At 30.4% G+C, this 13,778-nt stretch overlaps 1 protein-coding gene across 1 annotated transcript in view; it reads left to right on the top strand.

Moving 5' to 3' along the window:
• The window catches only part of LOC143236500 (uncharacterized), a 92,189-nt gene extending 83,593 nt beyond the window's left edge, over positions 1 to 8,596 (top strand). Inside the window, exons 24-27 of the mRNA XM_076474799.1 lie at positions 2,845 to 2,921; positions 5,006 to 5,146; positions 6,293 to 6,466; positions 8,001 to 8,596. Of these exons, the coding sequence (XP_076330914.1) occupies positions 2,845 to 2,921; positions 5,006 to 5,146; positions 6,293 to 6,466; positions 8,001 to 8,143 (535 nt within the window). The 3' untranslated portion in view covers positions 8,144 to 8,596. The remainder of the gene's footprint in view (positions 1 to 2,844; positions 2,922 to 5,005; positions 5,147 to 6,292; positions 6,467 to 8,000) is intronic.
• Positions 8,597 to 13,778: the final 5,182 nt, after the last annotated feature.

Here is a 13,778-nt window from a genome sequence, read left to right as displayed (position 1 = left end):
TCGTTTTTGTAAAAGCTATGTCTAACGGTTTTTATTCTAGTCAATATCGGTATATTGCATGACCTTCATCAGGTTGGATGCACATTGAACACCCTTTCTTCTTAGGATATTTTGTTTTATCAGGAGTGCACATGTATGTTGTTATGTGAACTATGTAAAAAAAAAGTTTCTTATGTTTTTCGTAAAGTGTAGAGAATTTGTTCCTTTCTCTAGCGACTTTACTGACAAGTGCTTCTTTAGATCATAGAAAACATGTGAAGCAAGGTGTATTCTTGTGGTATCCAATATAAAATCCAGACGAAAAACAATTTAGTTAATTGCAATATATCGTATATTTTATGAATATTCATTCAAAAGGTGCAATTTTCGGGGAATTAGAACCGTGAAAATTTGTATCTTCGAATAATCAAGACATATTATTAGGAATACAATGATGAATCCCGAAGTGTTTTCATTAACATTTTCAGAAATAAATTCGATCATTACTCCTTTTATTCGATGCAAAGAACCTTGAATATGTAAGACCATATCTCGGTATTGCATCTTAATCGTGGACTATGTTTTCTGCTTTATGATCTTTCCCACATAAAGGTGAAACTTCAAGATGTGATAGATGCAAGTTTCGAATGCTACGAGATGTGAGAAAGTATCCCACTATTAATTATTGTCAGATTTTTTTTTTATATCTTAGGCAGAGTTACTTTCCTAACTTAGAACTGGCAATGAACAGTTAGTATATGCAAAGTGTTATTTATTATCTGCACAAATATGGCAAAGCACTGTTATATTGGCTAGCTTTATGTTAATTTCCATGCTCTATGGCCTCTAGTACATAAATGTACTTACTGATAGTTGTTTAACGAGTGTTAACTTTTATGATGAAAATTACTCAAGTTCATCGGGTTAAGCTCATTTCTTGTAGTTGTTCATTTCACTACTTTTTCTGGTCTCCCAGTGATACAACGGTTTGTCTGAAAGCAAACAACGCTACAAACCGGGATAATTACAAATAGTCTATTGTGAATTTTTGCGCTTAACTTTAAATAAACGAAAAAGAAACAATACCTATTCTGAGAGTTAGTTTATAAAAGACTTTCATTTCCCACAATACTTACAAATAATCTCCAATTTTGCTCTTACTGTTATTTAAGTATCACTTTATAACCAATACGCTCTTATCTTTTGTATTTGATATGTAATTTGTACACATCTCATTTTCCTATCCCAAATCCTGGATTAGTCATACTAGCTTACATGTTATCAACTTTATAGAAAAGTTCTTACGGTGTTAGCTATATTGGCAAGGTTAATCTGTATCATATCATTTTAATATCTCCTAAGCAATATACATTGACTTTATTATAACAGACAAATAAACAGGTATCGCACTTGAATTCACCCATTATTTGGTATTCATCCTAGAGGTAGATTACTGGGTGTGACTAGTTTCGTGCCTTTATTATTTTTTGTAGACGTGAAAACGTAAGTATCTCTTAGCGTATTATTCTACATATTCTAATCTAACTCTTGAAATATGAGCTTTTTCTACTTTCTTACTCAAACAGACTAATGGCGTCAACGTAATCGGAGTTTCCATAATATACATCGCCAGTAGCAATCATGTGTTAAGTCAAGTTCATGTGTTTCTTTTTGTTGAGTTTAGTACAAAATTAGTCAGGGGCTATCTGAGCTGGCCATCCCTAATATTAAAATGTTTGTAATATTTATTGTTAACTTAAAAAGTTGCTTACTAGTATATCTGTGCTCTGCCTAATGTAGATGTTGCAATAGAAATTTGAGCCTAGAGAACTCTCAGACTCATCTCTAAAGCTCAGAGATTAAGGCGAAATGAAATCACAGATTGAATATGACTTTTGCATTCTTAGACAGAAATTATATATAAATATATATATATATATATGTACACATATAAAGTTTTTAAAAATTACCTAGGGTACATGAGGGTTGTCATCTTAATGGTTGGATTTTTTTATCATGCACGGTTTCTGAAATTTGTGTATGAAACATGCGTCCCAGCAAATGTTTGTGAACACGTATCATATATACATCGCGAGAAGAAGTATTGACTTGTTTCTTTGTTGTTAAGCACAAATCATAAAACAATGTCTGTCTTTACTCTGTTCAATCAATATCGAAACTCGACTTTTGGCGTTACAAGTTCCGAGACTTACTACTGAGCTTCAACGGGACGAAAAGAAAGACATAACATTGAATATTATTGATATACAACCTCCCAGAACACACTCTGGGACGAATATGACCCCATCATTTTGAATTGGTTATTTGTTTATTTATTTTTAAATTTCGCGCTAACCTACACGAAAAAGTATCTGCGTTAGATCTTCTTACTTTAGTATTACAACACTAGAGAGAAGGCAAATTGTCATTATCAACTAATACCAACTCTTTGCGATACTGTTTTACCAACGAATAATGGAATTGGCCATTACACTGCATTGCCCCCACAGAAAAAAATGCGAGCATATTTGGTGTGATGGAGATTCGAACCTGCGACCTTCAGAATACGAATCGAGAGCCCTAAACACCTGGCCATGCCGGAGCCTGACCTTTTTAATGTACTTTCAAAATAAATAAGAAAAATATATAATAATTAAGATTCGTAAAGTAAACGGTAAATCTCTTTGCTCCATTATTTTTTTATGGATAAGTTGTCGTAAAACTTAATACAAAAGTTACTATATGTATTATATATCCGCTTTTCACAGAAATGTCAATCTAAGTTAATTTTGTCCACAAGTAATGGCAAATGCATTCTTATAATTTTTGTGAGTATGAGAATAACAAATATAATTTTCTTTCTAGAATTTTTAGAAAGCCTGAAAAAAATGAATCAAGTTCCGTAAAACTAAATTCGGATGCATTAAAAGATTTCCTTACAGGTAAGATCCGTTAACCATATACTTACCATATGGAATATTCGACAAATACTTCATATTTAAAAAAAAAAAGATGATTCTAAGACAAATAAATAATTTGAAGATTGTGTCAGGCGATAAGTCTCATTAAAACTAAAATATATGTTCATTTGAGGTACACAACACCTTCATATGTATCTAATTTCAGTACAAACGTTTCTGATGACTTTTGTGGCCAAGTGTTTTTACTAAGGTAATCTTTTAGTCAACACCGTGGGTTTTTACGTTTGGTCTAGATGATGACGTAAATAACAGTTGAATTTATTTAAAGTGTTGAACCAACCTCGGATAATATTCACTGTATAGTTTCGAAAACTGCAACTTATAGCAAAGTACAGTGTAGATGCTATTACACTATTTAAACAGAAACATGTACTGGGTCAGTTACAAATGAGGAATTGACATTCTTTATATCCAGTCATTCTGATTTCAAAATCTAATGAAAGCTTTAACCTCAAATGAACTTCTTCCACGCAAGTTTGCTGTAATTAAACACAATTTTTTTCTTCTCAACAAACGATTCTTTGTCACAAGAGAAATGTTAGTTTTATTGTGAGTAAACAAAATATTTTTATTTTATGTCTTACAGTGAGCGTTTTCTCCTTAATTGTCCTCTTAAAGAAAATGAAATGTCGTAAATTACAGTTATGTACTAGTTGTTGACTACATATAGGTCACAACACATCAAACATTTACAACAGCTGTGAATTCTTCGTCAGACACTGAGAAGAAAGAATGGGTATATAGAGAACCTATAATACCACTTACTGTTTGTTCCGGATGAAAAGATCGGGGCTTAACTAGTAAAAGAAATACTATTTACAAACACAAATTGTTTGGAGGATGGTACCATGATATAAAAGTGTTGTAACTGATTTAACCCATTGGTGATTTTTTTATGATAAGATAATATTATGTATCTGTTATAATATTAGGAAGATGTATTTATATTAATATTACTGTGTTTATAATTTGAACAGCGAGAGTAGATCTAATAAACAATGCTATGAGAGCATTTCATTTTGATCATTAACATCTAACCGTATTAGCTAGAAAAGTAAATATGGTGGCCTAAGAAAGCAGAATCATAGACTTGTAGAACTTGTCCCCGTTTTAAATAAATTATTGATTATGTAATTACTTTAGCTGTGTGCTCTTTTAATTGTGTATATATTTTTACCAAGTGCAATTTTAAATTATTCACTTTATATGTATTTAAAAATAGCTAATAGTAACATGTAAAAAAAGAAACTCCTGTTTCAACTTATTTTAATTTAATGATGTTAGTTTTGAATTTTCAACTTAAGATAGGGGCCTCTAAATAATTATATTCGTTGTTCTTGTCGGTTTGATATATTTGCTCTTATCTTTTGGTGTGTTTTTTCTTTTGTTAATAAATATTTGTGTGCATGGAAACCTATCGTTGTCAATGCCATCTATTTGAAAATTGCGGTTAGAAATAAAAGATACTACTGTACTCCGTAATTCGATATTCTGTGATCATTCAAACAATCGGCCCGACAAAATGTTCTGCACGAAAACCATTCTGTATAAAAATATTTAAATAATCTATTAATTATTAGTGTTTGTTTTGCTTATAGGAAAGCCACATCAAGCTATCTGTTGAGCCTACCGAGAGGAATCGAACTCCTGATTGTAGCGTTGTAAATCCGTGGACTTACTGCTATACTAGCGGGGGGCAATTATTAGTGTTAATGTGATATTGCAGAACTAAATACTACATGATTTTTAATGCCATAGGAAAGAACCATAATTATTTCAGAATCATAACTGATATTAAAAGCTCTGATATGGCTTTTCTTAAATGTATGTTCCTCATTATGTATGTTCCTGATCTTAACACATACTAGACGTTTTCACAGAGATATGAAACAAATAATATTTAGGTTTCTTGTGGCCATCCCACGTCTTCTATTGTAATCCATCACTGATTTCTCTAAAACCAGTGATCTAGCTAATACCAATAATGGTGATCAAAGTGCTAAAACGATTTTTCGACATAATTGATCTTCGACTTCTTCCGTTAGCAGAAGCAGTCAAAGTGGCCTTAGGTTTCAATGCTACTATCGAAAAAGAAAATCCAGAGATGGAATCAGACATACGGTATCAGCTAGCTTCTATCCTGCAAGTTCAGGAATCAAGAATCATGAATCTTGTGTTATTATCAGGTAGTGTAAAATTGAATTAAAGACAAAAAAACCATTTCACAAACTGGTGATTTGATTCGTAAAATTAAAGGGGATGAATTAGAGACATTTATTAAAAGTTTTAGCTCATTCAAATGAAGAGCTAATATACTAATCAAATATAATTAATGAAACATAAACAGAATTTTATAAGGAAAAATGTGAAATTATTTAATTTATTGTTCTTAACATCTTACACAGTCTGTTTTTTTCTCTCAAAATTACTGGAATTGAAGAATCTTTAAAATAATACTTTGTTGTTTAAGATTGATCATAGAATAAAGTTATAGTAATAAAAACATTCACTTTTTGAGCTTTATGTTTAATGAGGTATGTATGTGTTAGTTTATGTTATGAAGAAGAAACAACAAATTATGGCTTTTAAAAAATATTTGCTTCTCACTATTCGGTTGTTTGTTATATATATTACGTACACGTTAATACACGTACATTTCTAGTTCTATCTATGTTTGTTATATATATTACGTACACGTTAATACACGTACATTTCTAGTTCTATCTATGTTTGTTATATATATTACGTACACGTTAATACACGTACATTTCTAGTTCTATCTATGTTTGTTATATATATTACGTACACGTTAATACACGTACATTTCTAGTTCTATCTATGTTTGTTATATATATTACGTACACGTTAATACACGTACATTTCTAGTTCTATCTATGTTTGTTATATATATTACGTACACGTTAATACACGTACATTTCTAGTTCTATCTATGTTTGTTATATATATTACGTACACGTTAATACACGTACATTTCTAGTTCTATCTATGTTTGTTATATATATTACGTACACGTTAATACACGTACATTTCTAGTTCTATCTATGTTTGTTATATATATTACGTACACGTTAATACACGTACATTTCTAGTTCTATCTATGTTTGTTATATATATTACGTACACGTTAATACACGTACATTTCTAGTTCTATCTATGTTTGTTATATATATTACGTACACGTTAATACACGTACATTTCTAGTTCTATCTATCTTATTTGTTAAATATGAAACAAGATATTTTGAAGGCAACTCCACACTACGAAGTAAAGTCCTTAGTATTGTACATTAAAAACTTTAATAATTGTTTCAGATTTGAAAATTGTCACATTTGTAGTAAAATTAGAACACAGCTCCATGGTTTTAAGTCGACTTGAAAATCTTGTAAGGAACAAGGAATTGCGTCTAGTAGATCAAGACGGTAATCTTGTGGAAGTTGTTCCTCATCTGTTCTTTGTTAGAAAAACGTTCTTACCTCCATCATCGGGTAACTTTCTAAACTTTTTCTTTCTCTCTTTTAACAAAGATCTTCATGTAATTTATAGAAAATATTATTTTTATATAACATTATATCGATACAACCTTTCAAAGGTTATCGAATTATTGATGAATATTTTGGGGTACATGTTGAAACTAGGATAACGTGTTTACAAAAGTTGAATGTTTATGTCAAATCCAATGTAGGAACGCTCTAAACATAATAATGTTATGGCATTTACTTACATTATTGCTCAGAATAGTGGTAGATTGCCTTTCCGCCTTGTAAAGTCAACTCACAAACCAAAATATATCCAGCTAAAGATTTCAAATATTCAAAACAATTATATCTTCTTGCTTGTAAATCAGAAATATTTAGATACTTACATAGCAATATTAAGAATAAGACAAATAATTATCATTAAGAATAAGATAAATAAGTTTTATCAGTAATAAGACAGCAGTACAGTCGCAAACTGAAAATTTATCAGTAGGTCTCGAAGTACATACAGTATTAAAATGTGAATGTGTAATGTCCGTTAAAGAGAAATTCATCAAATGTGAACTTATTAAATGATGTTCAATCATCTTAAAAGAAGATACCAATTGCTGCAATGTGTAAAATTTGATAAGATTATTAACCTTAACTTTTTAAACCATAGGCATTAAACACTCTTATGAAAATTCCGCTCCTTCCTAGTCCATAGTTTAAAAGAATATTCGTGAAATTAATATAGGCCTTACAAACAATTATAAAATGAAAGTAAGTCGTTTAACATAGCTGTTATTCTATATACTGCAATTAATATTATTTATTTATTTGTATTTTAAACCACTGTAATGAAATAAACAAATGTGTAGGTTTCATCAAAGAAAATTGTCATTTAGAGTGACACCATTTCAAAATTAAGTCAGAAAGTAAAGCTATAAATAGAGGTGTGTTGTTAGCAAGAAATATTATTGGGAAATACTAATTTATATGAAGACTAGACACGTTCTTGAATTCATTAACGAAATATATATCCATAACATTGTTGAATATATATATATAGCGCTATCTATGAGAGAAATAGGTAAACTGAAAACTAAGAGTTGAATACTTTTGTTTTCAGAAATTTGCTTTTCCGAAATTCATTCAATGCACATTAAACCTACTTTCAGTTCATTATAGTGAGTTACTAAAGTGATATCTATATTTTATCCGGAATATGTTCTTGTTAATTATTACGCTTATCCCATTTTAATAGCATATACAACCAACTTCAGGTTCTCTCAAAGTTTAATTACTTGTAAACCGTAAAAGTTACAACCCAAAACTTTTTCTCAGCTATATTTCTTCTAAGGAGGATTGGCAAACTTCCAACGTTAACATTCAGATTTCATTTTTTGCAGAGGATAAAAACAGAATGTCTATTTTAGAGTTTTTCGACAATAAAAAGCAAACCTTTATTTTTTGTTTTAATTAGTGAGTAAAAATCAAATTGCTAACGAAAGAAAACAAAATTATTTTAAACCAAAAAGAATTTTTTCTTGATTATTTTCAGAAAGCAAAATGAAAGTTGGTACAGGTATTTACATCCTAGTGGCTTTGCAACTTGCAATAACTGTCCTGGTGTGCAGTATAATAATCCTGAGTAAAAAGATGAAACGAAAAAAAAGAGTTGGTGATCGTTCCATACCTTCCTAGATGAACAGTATTTTCATGAGACATGGATGATTGGTTTTTCATTTTGGTACACTTGATGTAGTGTTGTCCTTTCTAGAAAATGGTTTGATAAATAAAATAATTAATAAATATCACTACAATAGCATAATAATTACACAATAATTACTTAAATGTTGGGCACATTGTTTGATAATAATGAATCACAATATAGCATGATGTTTGTGGGAGTGTAATATCTTGATGGCACTTAGTTTTATTTATAACAGTTCTAGATTAGTAATCAGTATTTTGTAATTGTGATCACTGCTTCACTTTCGTTTGATATTCTGACCAATCAAAAATTAAAAAAGTAATGTGTTTAGTGTTACTATTTTTTCTAAAGCTAGAAATGAGGAACGTCTTTTCTTTTAAAATACTTATTTTGAAATAATTATTGTACTTAACGCTTAATATCTTCTAAATTCATATTATGTTTGAAGGTTTGATTTGAATTGAGATGAAAAATAAAAGTTTTTATTGTCTCAGTTGATTTGCATAGTAAATATTATTCAGTGTATGACAATATAGTCATAATTACTGTTTCCTCAGAGAATATATTAATAATCTACGCAACAAGCTGAAAAAGGTCTGGAAATGACACACCCTGTTGTGCAAACTCGAATTATTTCTATCATTAAATAAGTTTAGGAACTAACACCTGTAAATACCGGTAAGATAAGTACTGAGAAACGGAAATAAACATAAATGTTATTTTTCATAGTTTCTGCGTATTGGAAATATAAGCATTCTAAATGTTAAGTTACTGGTGAATAACAACGAATAATATTTCAAAATTTGCACCACGAAATTATATTAATATGATTCATTTTTTTAATGATCATAGCTACAAGCAAACATGTAAACATTTGTTTAAGTTATTCTTTAAAATATTGGTTATTTTGATAACCAGCTCTTATTAAATTTAAAGTTGAGCAACTTTAGTTTGTTTTTCAGAATTGAGCAAAGGCTATGCAATGGACTATGTGTTTTCTGCACACCACAGATAAAGAATCCCGGTTTTAAGTGTTGTGAGTGTGCAGAATTACCTCTGTGTCAATAGGTATGTGTGTGTTTTCTTATAGCAAAGCCACATAGGGCTATCTTCTGAGTCAACCGAGGGAAATCGAACCCCTGATTTTTGCGTTGTAAATTCCTAGACATACTGTTGTACTAGCGGGGAACCTGTGCCAATAGGAGCGGGCAACTTTCGTGAAAAAGGTTCCCATTTTGAAACAGGTTTCAACAAGCTGTTTCATTGTAATCTAATCCTAAAATAACTAAAGAATCTTGTTTCCTATTACTTTACGCTAAGAAAAGAAATTTAATTTCAGCAATTTCCTATAGGATACAAGGAAGTTATATAAAAATGTATATATATCTATACGAATGAACGGAAGAAAAACAAATTGTTATATATACATTTTTTGTTTTTAATTTTGCCAGTTTATTCATATATGTAAAGTATGGATTGACTTTTAGAGCAACAATAATAATATAACATATTTTCTAATTTAAAGATATATGAAATATTTTAAACACCTTAAGTAATAATTAAGTACATCATGATCGTAGCCGATTCTTATGTACTACAATCTTGAAAAGGTCGGTGACACTCGATTCCTAGCTAGTTTATTATCAAGAAACTTCATTATCCCTTCTTTCTTTGAATATTAAACTCACATCCTTAGTACACTACAAAATATTCTATTACTTTAAACAGCACTTTTTTCAGCAAACATTAATATATAATCCCAAAAGATAAAAGTTCTTTCTTATTATAGTTTCGATATATGTGTAAGTTCCATAAACTTCTAAAAAATTATAATTACATTACATTGACAAAATAACTTTATCAAAAATTCTTAAGATCCTTCTGATACACTGAAACCAGTTTCATGTTTGATTTCATTATCACCTCCAACTTGCCAGTCATCTGACAACACATTTAATATATTGAGTTGTAATTATCTTCCAGATATAAACATTTGTTTGTGTGTGTGTGAAAAAGGAAAGATGCAGTGCAGGTTACGACATTCCTTCCTTCTATAATCCCACCTGTCAAGATCCATCCCAATTCAAAACCGGAACCTTTCCACATCCTCAATCAAGGCTACATGATAGACTTTTTAAAAATGTGTTCAAATTGTGTTTATATCACAGTTTGCGATTGTGGTATGTCCTCGATTTATCGTCTATTCTGTCTTGCAAAAAAATAGCAAATTTCTTGAGACGTTCAACGGTTACTCAGTGTTTGCAAAAAATAACGTTTAAAACATTATTTGTTCTGTTGTCTGCATGTTTGCGATAAAGTGGCTTTGACGCTAACTACTCAGTCGTTCTGTAACAAATCAGCCTCTGTCATTATGGCAAGAATTATTTTGAGTGGGAACTAAATACCATATGCCCATAGCTAAAGACTATTACAGGTACAACATCTGCACATGGACAGGTTACTTTTTGAAGTTATGTGAGCCAATGTAGCAAGCTGACTGACAACCGCAGTATATTTTATGGAGTAGCTTTACCCGTAATATAAAACTAACATCATTTCAACTTTCATAGTATCACTACATCTTATTCAACAGTACACATTTAATCTACTGTACTTCAAAACAATGTGGTGAATGTTGCAATGCTTGCAAAAAAAGTTAATTCATTTATGTTAAAACAAAACACAGCTAACAATTTTTTAAGCTTAAAACCTAAACGAAGACATTTATCAGGTTTGACACTGACAAAAGAAATTTAAAGCACACTATTCCTCTGGCATATTGTTTGTAATTATTCTACACAATGAAAGTTGTGCAAATGTGTTGAGTTGATAGTCTTTCATGAGATTTGATCTCATTTTATAGCGCTCTCTTTTTGCAGCTGTAAAATGTGTTGCAACAGTGGGGTACTACACATTAAACCTTAGATTTATTCTTCAGCCTTAATAGTTACTGAGCCATACCTAATAAACAGATTTTTATATGGACAAACAAACAAACGTCATACTATAATGTAAGTAATCTTGCGTATTTATAAACCAATAACCAAACAGTAACCAGTGATAGATTAATGCTAGTAAATGAACTTTGCTCACTTTATTGTTTTTGACATATATTATAGGATACATAGCTGTATTTCCTTAAATCTACCACTGTAGGACTTTATGTGAACTAACTGCTACACTCACCCAACCGGGGAATCATAATTATCTCAAGTTTTAAATATAAAACTAACTAGAGTAACTACTTCTATACGTCTTTGTTCTGCATCTGTTGAAGTACATTTCATGAATCCAATAATTCTATCTTGCAAAAAAATGCGGTTCTCTCTCTAATAATAGTTAATTAAATCACAGTGAAAGCAAAGATTCCTTCCTTTTGGTCTTGGTACCTTTCAGAGCTCAAGTTGCATTAAATATGTTACACAGAAATTGAAAAAGGGTTTAAGATGCCATGATATTCCATAAGGAACCAAAGCAATTACATTGGAGCTGAGAGTTGACATTTTCAAGACATGAACATCATTAGAGTATGAAAACTATCTTTGTTTCAAATACCTTCCAAACCCATGTATGTTGAGTTCACAGGCTCTCGGCTAATTTCTCAATGATTATTCATTATGATATGTATAAAATACAGTCTGGTATGCTTCCATCTAATGTCCTGAACTTAGTGACTAACTTCTCGGGAAACCCTTGTATTGAAACTTCGATTATTGCCTCATGTGTTGTTCATTTCTTTATAGGATGGAATTCTCATTGAAAAGCATTTCAAATGTTATTCCACTAATTATGTTACTTTGTCCATGTAATGTTAGGCAGTGAGTATAAGACCATACATCCAAACTCAGCATTAGTTGTTCCACTACTTGTCTCTGAATTTCATCCACTACACACTAAATGGAAATATTTGATTACGACAGTTGAAATAAGAAGTAGTAGGCATCTTTAGACATTCTTTTGGACACAAGTAGGTCTACTTGTTTCATCCAACTTTCACAATTTAATAGTTTAGCAAAAAGTAACTGATTCCAACTTCTATACTGCTGAGCAATGAGAGTCTTTGCGCACTTGGGAAAAAATCACTATTTCTAACCTTCCTGAAAAAAAAATGCGCAGACCTTGACTAAAATCTCGTGATGAAAGATGTGGAATGTGAAGATAAACGTCACCGTCACATTTCGCATCAATATTAGTTGTCTGACAAAGTGTTGCTGTTCAAAAACGTTCCTCACTGATACTAAATTATCCTGGCTTATTGTAAAGCATTACGTATATTTCACTTCAGTCCTTGGCTACACATGTTCTAAATGCTTGAAGTATATTATGTAAGCATTTTAATAAGTGTTTAAAGTATTCTATATAGATCAGTTCAGATGATCAATTGATGTTGATGCTTTTTCACACACCACGACTCTTCTTTGCTCTTAAGTAACCAATTGTGTAAAAACAATCTGCATTTATAATGGATGCCTGTTGGCTGCACAGTACCAAGAATGTGAAGATTTATCCTTGCCATATTATCTGATGGAGTCAATATTTCAAACATAGTCTTTATCTCTACACTATAAATTGTACATGTTCTTCAAAAGTGTGAATCTATATACTTTGCAATTACTTAAGATTAAAGAACCAGAGTTAAATATAAAAAAAAGACTCACCTTCAAAATACATTCCACGGTAAATAAATTTTATGGTCAAGGTATTAAAACGAATAAATAGTCTGTAGAAGTCGGATTCACAGATATATTTCAGAAAATAGCGAAAACCGAACAAAATGCAAGTTCTGAAAATTAATCAATACATTTACTTGCAAACAGTTATTTACAGTAATAATTTATAAATTTTCTTTTTTTCTGGTGTGACTTTTCACAATATAATCACATAGTCATGTAACAACTCCCATATAAGGATTGAGTAATATTTTTCTAAAATGTTCTCACCTAACAACATAAAATAATAAAGGCTCACACAGGATAAGGATAGATGTAATAATAACCAAGTTCTATACTTTAAATTCAGACCAAAGCCCTAGTGTAATAGAATACAATACTGAGATTACCTACATTAATGACCATTGTAATTAAAATGTACTAAAAAGATAATCCTCATCTTATAATAAATTGTTCTAATGTCTGTTTACCACTTCCAATGCACATACAATCTTTGTACACCATTATTAATAGGAAGAAAACTATTATATACACTACGAATTAATATATAATCTCAAGATCCAATAATGTTTATTGATTATATGCATACCCTCTTATATATGCATTTATATTATGGATGAAATAAAGCGAAGCATGTGTATTGAAACAAACAGAAAAGTTGAAAATTACTACTAACTGATCCACAGAATAAATATTGAGATAAACCGTTGAAAATACTTTATTAATTTCAATACTGTAGGAACTACATAGCTTTTTTGCCATGGAAAACTAAAATGTAATTCAGTATCAATATTTAAGGATTTACTTCTTCTGTTCGAAATTCTAAAACAAAATGTCATGTTCATGATGATAAAATACATTTTAAAGGAATGTCCACTGACTTATAGACAGGTTTTTATTTGATTATTTAGTTTATTCACCCAAAGGTGAGACGTCAAAGAGTTTTAGAAATGAG

Source organism: Tachypleus tridentatus, chromosome 13, assembly GCF_004210375.1.
Source record: "Tachypleus tridentatus isolate NWPU-2018 chromosome 13, ASM421037v1, whole genome shotgun sequence".
NCBI classification, from domain to species: Eukaryota; Metazoa; Arthropoda; class Merostomata; order Xiphosura; family Limulidae; genus Tachypleus; species Tachypleus tridentatus.
The sequence above is the reverse complement of the archived record's forward strand: the minus strand, read 5'-3'. Positions and strand labels throughout refer to the sequence as shown.